At 31.6% G+C, this 17,065-nt stretch overlaps 4 protein-coding genes across 11 annotated transcripts in view; 1 reads left to right on the forward strand and 3 right to left on the reverse strand.

The window, feature by feature from the left end:
• The window catches only part of LOC122538969 (calmodulin-binding transcription activator 2), a 41,001-nt gene extending 36,496 nt beyond the window's left edge, over positions 1–4,505 (reverse strand). For 3 of the 5 annotated variants that reach the window (XM_043673510.1, XM_043673507.1, XM_043673506.1), the window contains exon 1: positions 4,235–4,505. The gene's annotated coding sequence lies outside the window, so the exon portion shown is untranslated. The remainder of the gene's footprint in view (positions 1–4,234) is intronic. The other 2 variants (XM_043673509.1, XM_043673508.1) reach the window with 1 other exon arrangement.
• A 1,209-nt stretch (positions 4,506–5,714) lies between these two features.
• On the reverse strand, positions 5,715–8,581 carry LOC122538971 (AP-2 complex subunit mu). 2 transcript variants are annotated; one of them, XM_043673514.1, is made up of 5 exons: positions 8,430–8,581; positions 7,574–7,954; positions 7,240–7,490; positions 6,910–7,166; positions 5,715–6,814 (listed from the first exon to the last, which is right to left on the reverse strand). In XM_043673514.1, exons 2-5 carry the CDS (start codon positions 7,911–7,913, stop codon positions 6,334–6,336), a joined length of 1,329 nt encoding a protein of 442 aa, XP_043529449.1. In that variant the 5' UTR covers positions 7,914–7,954; positions 8,430–8,581; the 3' UTR covers positions 5,715–6,333. The 2 variants fall into 2 exon arrangements, with proteins under 2 accessions (XP_043529449.1, XP_043529450.1); XM_043673515.1 differs by lacking the exon at positions 8,430–8,581 and adding an exon at positions 8,237–8,377.
• A 406-nt stretch (positions 8,582–8,987) lies between these two features.
• On the forward strand, positions 8,988–10,891 carry LOC122538972 (peroxisomal membrane protein PEX14). The gene is made up of 4 exons (XM_043673516.1): positions 8,988–9,247; positions 9,437–9,757; positions 9,846–10,081; positions 10,572–10,891. The coding sequence occupies exons 1-4, from the start codon at positions 9,197–9,199 to the stop codon at positions 10,753–10,755; spliced, it is 792 nt and encodes a 263-aa protein (XP_043529451.1). The 5' UTR covers positions 8,988–9,196; the 3' UTR covers positions 10,756–10,891.
• A 1,540-nt stretch (positions 10,892–12,431) lies between these two features.
• LOC122538973 (CTD nuclear envelope phosphatase 1 homolog) lies at positions 12,432–16,297 on the reverse strand. Of its 3 annotated transcripts, none has more exons than XM_043673517.1 (6): positions 15,946–16,279; positions 15,660–15,874; positions 14,971–15,037; positions 14,684–14,885; positions 14,324–14,541; positions 12,432–12,886 (listed from the first exon to the last, which is right to left on the reverse strand). In XM_043673517.1, exons 2-6 carry the CDS (start codon positions 15,756–15,758, stop codon positions 12,741–12,743), a joined length of 732 nt encoding a protein of 243 aa, XP_043529452.1. In that variant the 5' UTR covers positions 15,759–15,874; positions 15,946–16,279; the 3' UTR covers positions 12,432–12,740. The 3 variants fall into 3 exon arrangements, 2 of the variants coding, with proteins under 2 accessions (XP_043529452.1, XP_043529453.1); XR_006308963.1 differs by adding an exon at positions 13,165–13,339 and having other exon boundaries at positions 12,746–12,886; positions 15,660–16,297; XM_043673518.1 differs by having other exon boundaries at positions 15,669–16,280.
• Between the last annotated feature and the right edge of the window lie 768 nt (positions 16,298–17,065).

Genomic DNA, 17,065 nt, shown 5'->3' on the forward strand with positions numbered 1-17,065 from the left:
ATACTTTCAAGAGCAAGGTGAATCGTTTACCAGCTCGACCTCGTCTGGGTGAGATAGGAAGCGGCGAGACAGCCAGTCGAGAAAGTGAAGGAAGTCGTCCCGAATCGTATAGAGGTTGTCAACAAGTTACATGTGTTGAAAATCATGCCGAGAACGTAAATGGTAGTTGGGGAAATTGATCGAGTTATCTGGACATCACTCACACACCGAGAAACTACATTGTGAAACGGCTGTAAATAAAAATCCGGAGCTACCTCTAAATCCTACTTTTCGAAAGAAAATGTCAAGACTACGCGACACAGCAAATATGTTTACGTCGAAGGCGGACACTTTTGAAGATTTGTTGTGTCTCTTCGATGCTTTACAATTTTTATCAAAGAAGAATTGAGAATGCTACCATTCTGTGCATGCTACCGTAAAAATTCGATCAAATAGTTGATACAACGAATTGTTAATTCCAAGCTGGGTTCGAATATTCTATTGAACTGAAACAAAGAATAATACCTGCCTGTGTGAGAGGTTTATTTGCAATGTAATCTCATAAAATAGTTGGAAACGTATATTTCTACCACTTATTGTTCAGTCTTTTGCTCGTACTTAAGGAATTTTATTTAAAGTTACACATCAAACCTCTTTCGACACGAATGAAATTCAGTTTCATTCGCGCATCATCTTATCCACGCTCAAATCAAAGAAATCATTTTCAGATTCTTCCTCTGATCTGCTAATCGAGTTTACAAGTGCAAGCGTTCAAATTGTTACGATAGTAACGTTAATTGGCCATTCGTAACGTTGCAATGGTACATTAACGGCGATCGTATTAAGAGTGAAAATCGTGCGGAAATACAACGATTATGGGGGAATGGGAAAATGCGAATGACCTCGCATGCCTCTATTTAACGCAACGCAAAAATAGATCGGCCTTTTCGAACAACACTATTTCCCACAAATTGCTATTAACTTATTTAACCGCGTTATGTAGATTGTACGCAACGACGTTTCCTCCCTCTTTTTTTTTTTTTTTTTTTTCTTTACAAATCATTCAGCCAGAGCGCACCGAGAGAACGTTATTTATATTCGATACATGCCGAACGATTTCATGTCATTTCGATGAAATAAACGTTATTGCAAATCGAAACGAACGGAAAACGCGTGCCGAGAAGCATTTATTTCGATGGAACGAAGCTGATGCGTTTCTACGTACACCATTTACAATGTTCCAATGTGTCTTTCTCGCCATGAAAGGAATCAGGATACAGTGTACCATATATGCTCCACAATGACGCAGGAAATGATAACGGATATGCGCATTTCCGCATCGAATAATGCAAAAGTTGCATTAATATTTCTTTGACGAAAATATTAAAAGGAAAGCGAGACACGACGAGCAGAAGAAGCGCGTATGAATTAGAAAATAGGTAGAATACGATTGGCATCCCTTAATTATCTTTGCTTCAACACCACGTGATTAGCAACGCAACCTTTCCTATCATTGATCCAACGTGCACGGTAGAGTCATGGATTTCAACAGTAACATCTGGTAACCTGGTTATCCATAAAGAGTTACCTAATCGAAAAGAAGACAGAATATTACCGAAAACTTAGCGTCCACCGGTCGATATAAAAATGACTACGTTGGCAGTCAAGCGATAAAGATAGATCTAGAATAAAATTGTACCGAACTATGTGGTTAAACAAAATACAAATAACATCGAGGAAGAAAGCTAGTTTTTACCGGTCTTTGAACAGTTCTGTTCTTTTTTACATGTCATTCCACTGCCTTATCAGACCAATTGTTCACGACATATCTCCGAAGTAATTAAACTTTCACGCATAAAACCAAGAAACGCATATTGAATTTTTAAACTAGAGCGTAAATAAAATGGAATTTGATTATCATCGTACGAAAGACCTTGGGCATAAAACCCAGTTGACAAACATTCGTGATATACAAATGCAAAATGACGTCATGCAACCGATATACCTCTCGTATCTAGAAAATTTAAAGAATAACGCAATATAACGTGCAAAACGCTAATTTTAAGAGCGATAAAATCTGATATTCCGTAGACGCTACACCGACCTAATTTCTTTTAAACAAACGATATCGATACCTAGCAAGTATAATAAAAATAGAGTACGCCTTGTCTAGAACTGTAAAAACATGAATAATACAGTAAAATGAACAAGACGAGCCACTACTAGCAGCTATCAGAGAACAATTATCGATCATCAAACAATATGGAGGTTACAGAAGTCTTTTTGTATATTGTACATACATCGTTCGAAGACACTACCCTCAGAGGCGAAAGTGTATTTCCCACGACGTGGCCCGATCGGATTTATCGATTTAATCAGGTCTAATCCCGCTGATGATTGAAGTGAGCCTGAGCGTGAAACTTTGTATCTTTAACATACTACACAACAGGTATCCCCCGTATGTGAATGCACCGACAGTTCTATTATTATCGTTGCACGTGCCGCTCTATCGGCAGATAACCGCTGTACATGTTCGATAGTCGCTTCGCACATAATGGTCTATCATATTTATTTGCTTTTTAATGTTACACATGTGCGCCCCTACAGCCGTCGTAATTTATACCACAGGAATACGCGTGCAGGTGTTATGTAGTCATGCTGTATAATCTTGGTATTGTGTACAATTTCTAGGCGTCCCACACAGTGCCAGAGGTGGATATCGGTTATGTGTTAGACTCAACAAGTCCAAAGAAGTTTGTGTGTCTACTTTTATTTGCATTGCCGGTGCCAACACAAATCCTATATATATCTACAATTGTGTTGTTAGCTAAAATATAGAAAAAAAGAAAGGAACTTATTATGGTTAAATAAAAGTAATAACGGTAACTGTACCTACAATACAGAATAATATGCTCGTAAACTGTAGCTATTTACAATAACTTGAAGTGTGATTCAGCGTCGTATACGAGTACTCAAATAACTCGCGAAACAGGTGTAAGCCAATCATATATATGTTCTAGCCTAAATGCACAGAACAAAGCAATAATATTCGAGTGATTCGTCGTGGAAAATCGCAACAAAAGTGGCGTAACTTGTGATAAATAAGCGTGAATATTGATAGCTTTCGCTTTTTCTCTATGATATTCAGTTGTTCCTTTATCGCGCGATGTGTGCATCAAGCACAAGGTTTCCTTAAACAGAAGATTACAACTTGGCTTCTAAGTATACTTTGAATCGACCAGCAGCTTTTCACCTCTAAGGCACCACTGTCCGTTTTGTCTTTTAATAGCTTCTGCTGAAACTTAAAATTTCAACCGTCGCACTGGGCGAATATCGATTATCGTTTCTGATGTAGCGCGTTAAGATGAATGATAAAATAACCGGTGACAACGGAGCAAAAAAGAAAAAAAAGAAACCGAGTACTAACAAACGGTGTTAGTTTAATAGTTAACAATTAGATGTGAAACGAAGCCGTAAAAGATGACTTGCATAGATTACGACGGAATAGCTAGCAGAACCACAAGTGGCAGGAAACACATATAGCAACATTCTTGATAACAGCTGATTACGATGAGCTCGCCCAGGCACAATGGTCGTCGTTTAATGAACCACGTTGCATGCTGACATTCCAATACAGATTATTATAAACGCTTCCCGCCAAAAATTCTAATTCAACAACGCCATACCATCAAACTGTCATCGAAGAAACAAACACCATACTACTGAATAATTGAGCCCATACTTTAAAACCGTTTCGCATAGCCACGGTACGTGTACACACACCAATCGCATTTACTCTTTCGAAATAACCTCGGGACCGACAATTCGAGAAACAACGTGCCGGTATACAACACGAAAATTATAAAATTCTCAATACCTTCGTTTATGCCAGAGCTGCAGGTTTACGGTATGTACTAAAAATAGCGGTACCCATAAAACTGCTCGGTGAGAATCGCCACGAGACTTCGAAGACGTAGCGTATACAATACGCGACCACGGTGTAACCTAAACATTGGTAAACTGATGAGGATTCGAAGAATCTTGTTTCCACCGAATGTTACCAAGGCAAAAACTAATCGCAGGTAGAAAAAACTCAGTCAGGTTCGCAAAAAATTTCTCTAAGACTCGACGCTACGATACGAGGACAGCGTGTAATGTACGCGTAAATCGACTCACGGTATACGCATCGTATCGCTTGTCGCTAATAAATATCTATTTCATCGAGCAAAACGGCACGATGTAACAAAATACTTACAATATCTGTTCTCCGTATGACAGAAGAAGGCTCGTAACCCGTGTCGAGAGGGTTCATCTTGCAACGATTGTTTACGCGGCGCCAACACTTGGATTAGTGAAATATCACCACTTTACCACCGGCTCATAATCGTGCATTACTTTTATACACGTATTTCTCGATGTATCGTTGATTTTCACGCAGAAAATCGTGCGATCACGCGTGCCTGCGCTCGCGGTCGATCCTTGGAATCCATGACAGGTACGAGCACGGGTATGGCTGCGAGCCGCATGCGCCAAAGCACAAGTTATCACGCTCTACCACCAAGGCAAGCGGCTGACATGTAGATGAGAAACTCCGCTTCGAATTTAAATTTTTACTTCTAAGACCACACTGTTTCAATTGTATTCACTCGAAACCTTAATTAATCCAACAGATTAAAACTAATTAGAACGCGTCTCCACGCCTCCCACTTTCGTCCGTTGGCATTCGTGACAGCGTTCAATTTGTTGCGCGTCAAATCAATTACTCGATCAATTATGAAAAAAAAAAAATAGAATTTTAGATTTAACAAACAATTCGCGAGAATTATTAATCTTTCATTTATTTTATTTGTTACGTACCTGCTTTCCCGTTAAAATGCACGATGAAAATGTCACGATGTCGTAATTTTTATTTAAAAATAATAACAAGTAGCCCCGAATAATTTCAACTTCCGGTGCATATATAAATTTATAGATTTCCTATTCAAAAAATGACAATATTATTCTAAAAAAAACATAATTAAAAACGTTTATTTAACTGCAATAACAATTCAATGAATTAAATTAAGAAACATACATTAAATGTCAATACATTTGATTGATTTCAAATTTCAAATCGGTATTAACGAATTAGAGACAAGCACATCCATTCGACTTGCGTGGTTTGAGTCTAAATAGTTTGAACTGCAAACGTTAGTTCGTTATGCCGCGAAAACCCGCGAACGTCATTATGCAATCGGTAGTGAAATTTATTTAAAAAAAAGTGGTGAAATTTCGGATGACATCGCAATTCTTGGCCCAGTCGCTGTAAAAACAACTACGAATGGTGAGTCTACATAATAGTTATAAATTATTATAAAAATCTCGGAGTAAACTGAAAAGAAAGCAATGAAGAAAGTTTTAGCTGAATACTCCATGTTAGCTCAATACATTTTAAAATTCAAAATGAATTTATGGACATTTTATCATTAAGTCATGCATAAGATAAATATTTTATCAAAAATTTAAATCGTACGCATTCATGGATTATTACTATCACAAAAAAGATATACGGAAAATTCGAATTTATTGTGGAATCCAATATTCAAAATGTTTGCAGTTACAACTATTGTTTAGCGACCATATTGTTTTTTTAATTTTACGTTTTCGTTACATCTGAAGATTCATATGAACATTTGAATAACACAGAAATCAATCATTCAACAATTAACATTATTTTAAAAAATTACAACATGACATAACGTTTCAAATTACATACATATTTTATTATGCATATGAATTTTAACATAGAGAGACAAAAATTGTTCCTTTACAATAAATCAAGACATTCTCTATTTCACAAATGTTCAATAACCTAACTTCATTTTAAATATCATTCATGTTATTTAGCGATTACTTTAAACTTTCTCGTTGTAACGATACCAAAGAGGTCGTGAATTTTTAGTTTACAAAGAGACTAAAAAATGTCATTAACGTAATGTATAATGAAATACGATATAATACATTCAAGATTAAAATCTAATTCAACGCATGAAATTACAAATATTAATTTTCACAAAAGTTGGAATTTCACTAAAATTCAGATAGAATAAAATTGTTATACAAAGACTCTTAAAAAGAACTCGAACTTACGCATGCTACGATAAAAATATAAAACACGGAAAACTAGATTACAAAAAACATTGGCACAAAAATCTTCCCCTCTTGGTATCTATCTATTTATTTGTTTAATCATTTGTCAGTTAGTCTGAGTATTTCAGAAAACTTTTTTTTAAATATGCGCCGTAAAGTGATAGTTCTGAGAAAATGATATTTATGTTTTGAGATTACTCATTTACAATTAATGCGATGAGATTATTAACATCGTGTCTCATATAGACCGCTTCGGCCTATGTATCTCACCCATTTTATAACATCATGATCGGAATAATTTAGTTTGGATTCAAATACTTTCAAGTAACGAACTTTGAATCCAGAGGGCGCAAATGGTACTTCGAAATTCATCGATATTGGAGGCCGGGTCCACCTTTTCTTCGTGTCGGTTTCAAGCAAATCGATTTCTGCTGATAACTGAGTTTCCTTCATACCAGCCATGCGCTTAATTTTCCATACAATAGCATTTTCGGATGCTTTATATTTTGCTTTCCCTTTCAAGCAAATCAATTGTACTCCAGCAGTGTTCAGTGGAGTGGGTACTCGAACTTCGATCTTTTGCCCCAACAAAGATGGTTTAAAATTTGACTTCAGTACTGCTTTCACCTCCATTTTTGTACGTCCCACTTCACGTACTAATGGAATGACACGGAATGGCAATGATATATCTTTGGTGGTACGATATCTATAAAAGATTTACCATTACCAAAGAATATTGAAGAACTGTAATGTTTAGTAATTTTGTTTTACACGTGCGATATTTTCTTGAAGGATTTTTACCTCATCAATTCAAATTCTCCATCAGGAGGTATAAAACTGATGGCATGCTCTGTCTCAAATTTACTAAGCTTAACACACTGATGAAATTGGCAGTCATCAATCACGACAACAGGTTTTCCAGATCTAGCACCTGTAGGATCATCTCCACCTCCTCCCAAGCCACTTCCACCTTTCATACCTTTAGCCTCCATAACAATCTTATCATTGATTCCAAATTTGCATTCTGGCATTCCAGACAAATAAGACTTCATCACAACCTGATATAGAAAATAAGATTAATAAATTTCCAAATATCTCAGATTTTCTCATTTTCTGCTTTTAAATAATAACCTTCCCAGCAACATGTGCGCTCAGCACTTGTCCTTGAGGACTCATTAAGAGATTCACATATTCAAGAACATCAAGGAATAATTCATTGCGTCTGTACTTGATACCCTCTCTTCTCCATCCGATCTGACCTGTTACCTGCGAAGTTATTTGAGCCTGTTCTTCCTTTGTTGCTGATTTTACTCCTTGCTGAGTAATGAATGTTTTTAAAACTCCAGTGTCACAATTTTGTGGATAACCAAAATCCAAGATTTCTGAACAATAAATTTAATTACACATTAGTATTAAAAATAAAATGTGTTTTATCTAAATAAATATCATTACAAAGCATACTAACCATCCAAAAGCTCATAAATTAGGACAAAGTTGTTCTTGATATTTTCTTCAGAAATTTTACCAAAGTATGATTGCATAACATCAATAATTTTTAATAAAAATTCAAAGACCATAGCAGCATTAACATTTTGTTTAGTAACAGCAGCTAGCCAAATATTAGCACGTTTTATATGAAAGAAGGATGTTCTAGCAATATTGGTAACAGGAGAACGTACTTGTTGTCTGGCATGGATAACATTGACACGAAATGCATCGACTGCATTCCGTCCAATGTCATCTCTGTACACTCTAGAGATGAGTACCTCTCCCTTATGATTATACACAAATAAACCCCCTATCATTTTGACAGAGGGTATTTTTTATTACTCCAATTACAATCAATCTACAAACAAATAATACATATTTTTATCAAAATATATTTGTAAATTATATGTTTCATGCATTAGAAGTATGTATATAACGATAAAAATCTGTAGCAATATAAATGTAATGTGTATTAAAACACATCATTAGCTCTCCAAAAGAATTATAAAAAATCAATGAATGAAAGTCTAAGAAAACTTTTTAGCATAATATTGTATTAATTCAATTATAATATTATAAGGGTCACGTATAAAAAGCTTGAAAAGTGTAATTTATGTAAAAATTAACATGAAGTTCTTACATTGTATAAAAGATAACGCCCCTTTTCTTAAATGACATTTGAGGTTCTCTAATATGTCTTGTAAACGGTTAGTATTATTGATCGGAAATGAACGGCCTATATCGTACGCATTATCATTATTAAAAATTCCCGGAAAATTAGAAAACGCAAATATACATGAATATGAATTTCAGAATTGTAAAAGATCACTTACACATGACTCTTGAGATGATTAATAAAAATAAGAGACTAATTTGTATCAGCCTCCGAAATGTATAGTAACAGTACCAACCTACTGATACAAGAGCGAACTATCAAATGACGAAAGCAACACCCACTTCTTTATACTACGTATTTCAAAGACATATACCATTACGATAAGTTAGATTTAAAATAATAATTGATTGATATAACACATAACAACGGGTTGTACTTAAATTTAGATTTACCTGTCCAACATTATAATTACAATTATCTTAACTGTACATTTATAGGGCAAATAGGGTTGTTGTATTGATTTCAAAACCGGTAGTTATACATTTTATATGCTTAATCATTGTAATAAAAGTATCAGAAAAATATTAAATCATACCTGTAAATCATTTACTGTTTAAACCCTTTCTTTGTATCTTGAAAAATTTTTGTTTATATCAATTATATTTCTTCAAATACAGAATATAAACAAAATCTACATATATATATAAAACTATCTATACTTTTGATAAAAATACATATTTCTTTTGTTATTTGATAACTATGTATACATGTTTTAATTAAATACAAAATACAAAGTTCAATCATTTGCTCGATAGACATCCAAAAATCTCCTTATACCCAAAAGATAGTATATGAAGTGTTTATATCAACGCCTGCGCGTTATGCGTGTGTACTGTGTATTACAAAATAATTTACATAAAAAAGATCTGAATCTTGCATCGTTATGTGATTTTCATTAACGTGATAATACTTGTAGTTATAATTATGGCTGACCAAGATGCAAATAATAATAACCTTACTTTGAGGGAAAATTTAGTAAGTTCCGATCATTCTTAAGCTCTACATATATATACATATGTGTATATTTATATATTTACTTAAGGATTTTAACTTTCTTTATATTAAAACATTTCACTAAAGTGACTTAAAATAAAATTGCACATTGACCGATTATATAAGTACTAAAAGCAAAATAACTCGGTATAAAAAAAATTTTTCTTTAAGGTGAAAACAGCAGTGGAATTTTTACAAAATCCTAAAGTACAAACTAGTCCTATTGGACGTAAACAAGAATTTCTTCAAAGAAAGGGATTAACAGAGGAGGAAATTAAAAGGGCATTTAAATTAGCTTCTATTGACATAACGATTGATCAAAATGCTGTCCTCAATTCAAGTGATTATACAGTGGTTCCTATTCCACCATATCAGATGCATCGTTTTCAAACATACCCATACCAAATAACTCTTTTCCAAAGAATTAAAGAATTCTTCAATGCTACTGCCTTAATTGGAGCTACTATATATTGCGTTTACTGGATCTACAAAGTATTGTCATATATATACATATATATATATGATACAAACTTTACTTTAAAATCATATGGCAGATTAATTACATTATACTTCATTATAGAAATTTATCGAACCATTTTTATTTGGCCGGAGAAAGAAAGATAGTATAAGGGATTCAGTTACTGAGTTAGATAAGACTATTCAAAATTCCATGAAAGAAGTAAAACAATCTATTTCTAAAGTTGAGGGAGATGTTCAAAAGTTGTCACAGAATCATACTATGGACCCAATGATACCTCAGTTGGTGCAAGAATTGAAACAGGATTTAGCTAGTCTCAAATCGTTACTTTTATCAAGGTATAATATATTTATATTATGCTTTAGCATGATTACATATTGAACCATGTACAACATGTAATCAATTTTTTGAATATGTAACATTTATTCTTATACAAGATAATCATTCTATTTATACATCATATACTATTTTATTTTGAAATTTATACAATAATCTTAAGATATAATTTTTATACAAAAGTTCATTTCCATCTTCTTTTTTTGCTGATTCACGCAGATACAAATACGTATTTATTTCAGATCCAATCAGTCAGATACATTCATTTAAAAATATAAAAGTAAAAATTTTTTTGAGTAAAAAAACTATAAAATATATCAATCAAATCGTGATTGATTACAAAGAATATGTAAAAAAAACACAGAGTTTATGTTTAACGTTCTAGTATAACTTGTAACTAGTATTGCCAAAATTGTAATTATGAAATTTGTACATAGAAAGTTAAAGAATTTACAAACATTCGTATTTACTAAAATTTCAAATTTTAAACAGAAAGCAATTTCCAAGTGCGCCAGCATCAGTTCCACCTATATCTATACCAACATGGCAATTAGATGCTGCAGGTACAAGTCAAGAAAAACCAACTGAACGAGAAGATGATGCTGGAAGTGGAAGTAGCGCTAATAATTCAGATAGCTCTCTGGAAATGATCCGCGAAGATCCACCTAAAGTGTGAATCTAAAATAGTTCATAAACATTCACTTCCACCATAACAGTCTTCGATGTACAGAATATTCTGTGATGTCTATTAAAAGGAATAGATGGTTTTGATCACATGTAATATATATTAAGAATCGACGTTTTTACAATTATTATATTACCGATTGACTTTTATTTTGCCAGAAACTCGGAGTATATAACTATTATTATTCTTATAAAGAGGATGTAAGGTTATTTGTAAAACAAAAGGATATATCATTTTTTAAACAATATTAAATTGTAAATGATGCTTATTATTTAATTTTTATTTTATTTTTCTTTTCCTTGGAAATCTCTGAAAGAATTAACATTTGTTCCGCTTTGATTATTAGCATCAATCTTCCATCCCTGTTCTTAAAAGGCCTCGTATATTGTTTAATAATTTTTATAACATTGAAATAAAAGAGTAGATAAGAAATTAAAACATTTCCTTAACAATATTCATAATGCACAGACATATTACTATTTAGATAATTACTTAAAGAAGTCATCTATTTAAAATATTTGACAATATAATGGGGAAGGTATAGAACCAAAAATACGAACTATCTTTACAAACTAATTATGTACATTTTAATCCATATTTAAATTTAAAAAGACAATCGCGATACACAGAATCATATTAAGCCAAAGGCTATATTTATACAAGTTGTTTTGCAGTGTATATTTGAAATTAAAAAATTATTATTTTCTTGACATATACATATAACTGCATGTATGTGATAACAAAAGATACATACACGTACATACAAGTATATTATGTACAGAAAGACATTACTTAAATGTAGTGTAATCCAGCTTTATTCTATACTTATTACCCATGGCTATCCTTACTTTGGAATAAATTACTATTAATAATATTCCATGTGAGCAGTTCGTTTGATATACGTCAATAAATAAACAGTTACATGCAATTTATTTTGAGAACAAAATATTATTTGAACCTCGTGCACATGGGCATTTTTTAAAAATTGAAGTATGATTAAGTGAAATTAACATTTATATATATTTATATCTGTATATATGCATATATAAATGTTACATGAAATGTTTAATGGCTTAATTACACTTCTCAGTCACTCAAACCAGTCGTTCTGCAATAAACACATTCCTCATCAGTACAAACCATATAATCTTTTAGTATAATATTTTTGAATGATTAAACAAGCGAACAAATGTACTGTAATGCTATATGTACGATTACATCCGTTCACTGTTACTTTATTTTTCTACTTTTTGACTCCTTAATATCGTACATTGCGTCAAACAATTTTTAATTATCCTCGAAATTTATTGAAATCAAATATCGCTTCTTTATAATTCTTTAATACTTCTTTTTATTATTAGGTATATTCAGGGAAGCTGCCTCACTGATACAGTGAGTTACAGCAAAGTCTATTTAAAGTGTGACTTAGTATTCTTTTTTATCCTTTTTTAATACTACATTTCAAGTTCAATGATATTATATATAACAGAAATAATTTGTTTAAAAAATATAACACTTTTTTATCATGTGTGGCAAAATATTTAAAACGTTCTGTATTGTATCATTACTTAGAACAAAATTATTTCGAGTAAAATATATATAAATCTATATTAATTGAAAATCTTGATCTTTGGCAAATACAGTTTTTTTTTTTTTTTTTTTTCTTAAAAAAAAGCTCTGTGTGTTTGTTGTTGCACACCATAAACAACGAAAATATCAAGATACTTTGTGCTAATTTAAATAGTTTGGTTGAAGGTCCCACTCCCTTTCAGACTTACTCGCTATGGTTTTGTTTTCTAACGAGCGTAGAAAATGAGGATAGGGTGTGTCAAAGGATCATCATCTCATCATTTAGTCAGCATCCTAATATCTACTAACACAGTACCAATAACAATAATTCTAGATTAAACACGTTAGCTAAACGTTTTGTAGCTCGGTCTCTAATAAATCTAATTTATTACTTAATCCAAACTATGCTACCAAGTATGATGTAAATGTAAATTCCTTGAAAGAACGGACCGCACGTCTTGTGTGAAACGAAGTGCATCCAAAACTGGAAGTAAACTTAATAGAGCAGTATCTCCCGCGTCGCTGAACCATGACTTTATTGGTATTGCATTATCTGCGATAACAGAAAGAAAGGAATAAACGTGTAAATAATCGTTGCAGAAACTTAACACATGAATAACATTTTTAAGTCTAAAATATCTAAAAACGAAATATCAATTATAAAATCATAGTTGTCTAATATAACATTCAAGAAAATTCTATATTTTCTTTGTGTGAAAATTAATTCTACTACTCTCAGCCTCTAAGTTTAGAATGGATTATGATTTTCTTGAATGTTGCAGATAAAAAAACATCAAATATAAAAATAAAATCTAATCTTTAAACTAGTACCTGATATACAGGAATTATTAAAAAAAATTATTAAAACAGTCGAAATTAGTTCATTGCCAATTCGACGTAGTGTCCAGTGCTTATTCAAGTGGAGGAGCATTGGCAATTGAGCATATTTTACATCTATCCATAGGCCTGTATTCAATGCTTGCTTACAGAACATCAACGCTGATAGCTGGAAATAGATACGGTTTTCAATAAAATTTGTCTCAACTTTTGATTTCGTTATTTGTTTATCCAGTCAAACTATATAAAATGTAAGTCTAGTATCTAAACAATTCGAAACAAAATCATAAAGTATGCCACTGTTTTTTCTGTTATGAATGCAGTATCATTTATTTATAGTAATTTAAATAAAGCAACGATCATAACAATAATAATAGTAATAAATGCACTGAAATTACACGGCCATGTAAATTTTTTGATTCTATAAAACAAACTAAATATTTGAAACATACTTTAACTTACAATTTGTTATTTTATCTATTTTATTTATTTATTTTGCAAGATAAAATAATAATGATCAAATAATTTGATATCAGTGACCACATAGACAATATAAATTCGTAAATAAATATATTGCAAAAACAATTCTCTATTTTAAAGATGAAAGAAGATATTTAAATCCTTAATTATTACAATCATTAAATAATAAATATATCTTTAATTATTAAAGCACATGAACATCAGAATGTATTTGTAGAATGTTATTGATGAATACAATTTCTGTATGAATTTGATTAAAATTTGTTGAGTAATGAGATCAGGAAATATTTACTCAATATATTTAATTTAGATCAAGATTGAATTATTCCACTACACATAGTTGTGCACATGTAAGCAAGTTCTGACTACAGGATACATAGTACATGATACAACAATAGTATTAAACATATAAAAATAATCCTATATGTAAATATATACACAAATTAACATGTATATTTCCACTTCTTTCTTTTACGAATTGCAATAATTTAATAATTTGTATACAACTATTGTCATATCATACACAAAATTGAACTGTTGTATGATATATGATTATTTTTGACATATATGAAAAAAATTAAAAAATTATGAAATCATGTTAAATCAGACAACTACATTATAAAAGCCATGAGAAATTATTATTGCATTGAAAATGCATGTTGTAAATACTTACGAGGATAAGCCCTGTAGGCTCCAGGACTGTTATCAAGTATAAAGACTGATGCTAAGTCTGAACAAATTGCAGACAGATCTTTAGTATAGGAACCCATTTCTGGTGTACAATGTTGTCTATAGTATCTTCTTCTTAAAATACCTCTGTTGTTATCTAATTTTTCTGCAACAGCTGCTCCATAAATTTCCATGGAAGCAGTAAAAACCACTAGTTCATACCTTTAAAAAAAGCAAAAAAAAAAGAATTATTCTTGGATAATGTTTGATATCATATATTATATTAAAAATATCAACAGTTATAATAGATATAAAGTCTCAATTAAAATATAAATAAAAGTTTTTGTCTGATAATTAAACTTACCATTGACTAACAATATCTAGAAAGAAATCTACATGTGGTCTTTTGTGGACAAAAAATCTGACTGGATGTCTGTCTATTTTCACCTTAAGAATAAAATCTGGTGGTGTACCAAACCTAACTGTTGGCCTTGCCACTCCATCATGATGAGAGTGAATTAATGTTTCATCTAAATCCAATACTAATATTTTTCTTTTAACTATACCTGTAATATACTTTGGTTATATATAAACACTAATACCCTATAACAGTACATTTAACATAATTGCTAAAGTATCAACAATACTTACTAAGTCTGTGCCTTGACAATGGAGATAATGGGAAGATCTCATATTTAACAGGTTGCATTTGTGATATCTAAAAAATATATCAATTATAAAATAAGAATTATTCATTTAATAGCTAGCATATACAGGATAATACCTCCATTTATCAACATAAATAAGCATCAAAAATAATGATTGATTACAATATACTTATAAATATATTTTCATTAATGGAATATTACACATGTAAAAATAAGAAAATTTCTTAAATTAAAATATTTTATTGCTTCGTAATAAATATTATTTGGCATGATTGATAAAAAATTGATAACATTAAAAATGCTGATTAATAATAACATAGTATACTATAAGCAAAACTACAAATCTTCAAATATCCCTTCAGAAAATAGTGATAATCAAGCTTGTTGCATAAGTTTTGGCATCAACAGTAAACAAAGAAGATAACAATATCAAAGGAAAATGAACTTTCAATCATAGAACAGAATATTTTACCATAATCAACATATGAATATGTTATATTATGACAGTATGATCATAATAAATATTCATTGGAACTGACAAATAATCATTGCAAATGAAAAAACGAGAATCAACATATTCAATGGAGAAATTGACACAGTATCGAAAGGACGTTGTGTTATAAAAATCGTAAAGGCAAAAAATGCTGATAGAGGCGCGAAGCACCTACTTACGGCTCTAACCTGCTTCTTGAGTAGAAAGAAGACGCATGTCCACACTCGGGAGGCCATCAAGAGGAAAGCTCTCATCCCCATCTGCAATTGCTTCAGCATCTCTACTGATCTTCTTACCGGGCCGAAGTCCGGCAACACTTAATCTCCAGTCTCGTTTGAGTTAGGGTTTCTTTATCCCTTGCAACACTCCACTTCGCGTTGTAGTATTATACAAACTTTATCGTAAACAAACGTCTTTTACTCGGATAGGAAACATGAAATCTGAACATTCATCAACATTACGAACCTTGCGCATATAGTAGCGCCGTACACGTGCAAATAGGCTTTCCCATATCTTGTCATGTTTTAGTAAAAATTACAGACAAAATCTATCCACGAATCTTTTTCACACACACCACGCAGTAGCCGCCATCTTTCGCAGATCGACCCAATTTTTCCATGCGCTACGCTAGCGCGCATGATGTTCTGAAAATTCTATTTTATGAGCACTCATACATGATTTACAGTCAGATTTTCCGCGAGCCTACTACACAAGAGAAAATCAAAACGTATAATAGACAAATTGGTCATAAATTGTTGTACAACACAATTGAAGAAAATTATATGATAGTAAGAAATTTATCGATTATTCGGAAGTTTAGAGGCGAATTTTGAATTTAAAACAGTATTTTTTTAAGTGGAGGAGGATTCACATTAAGTACAAATACTTAAAATTACGTACTACAAAGAATGCCGGTATTCAATGTGTTGTACATTATACATATGTATATATATACATATATGTACGTACATTAGTGAATATAATTCTTTCGTAGACTAAGATAACCAAGAACGAGTAAAGTGTTATCTTTTTCTTTTATAGGATGAAAACATGAATATCTGCTATGTTAAGTTGATATGAAAACATGACATTCAGTTTTCGTTTTAATCGAAAAATAAACTACGTGGTTAGTTCTGTTTTTTTTTCTTGCTTTTTGTTACAAAGATGGCGCGTAATATTTAGTTTTTTTTATTGCTATGTATTTTCTAGATAAGTTAAAGAATTAATACTACCAACTTCAACTAGAAAATTGTCAATTTATTCTACTATCCGAGATAATATTAATTAAGCAACACGAATTATTATTTATAAAAAAAGTATTATTACTTTTTATATTAGTCTCTTTTTGAACTAATAGAACTTACCGTAAAAGTGAAAACTTAAAAATAACTTTCTCTGGGGCTTGTAATTTGTAATTATATACGTTAAAACATGTATATTTAAAATTTCTGTCGATTCGATTGGATGAACCATCGCCCGATCCACCTTTCATAATTTAGCATTCATTTGAACGTATCAGATTGTTAAATTTTGTACCAATCAGAAACAAACACTGAGGCAAAAGGAAAGGAAGCGACGGCATTCT

Source organism: Frieseomelitta varia, unplaced genomic scaffold (genome assembly GCF_011392965.1).
Source record: "Frieseomelitta varia isolate USP_RPSP 00005682 unplaced genomic scaffold, Fvar_1.2 scaffold_184, whole genome shotgun sequence".
Classification (NCBI taxonomy): Eukaryota; Metazoa; Arthropoda; class Insecta; order Hymenoptera; family Apidae; genus Frieseomelitta; species Frieseomelitta varia.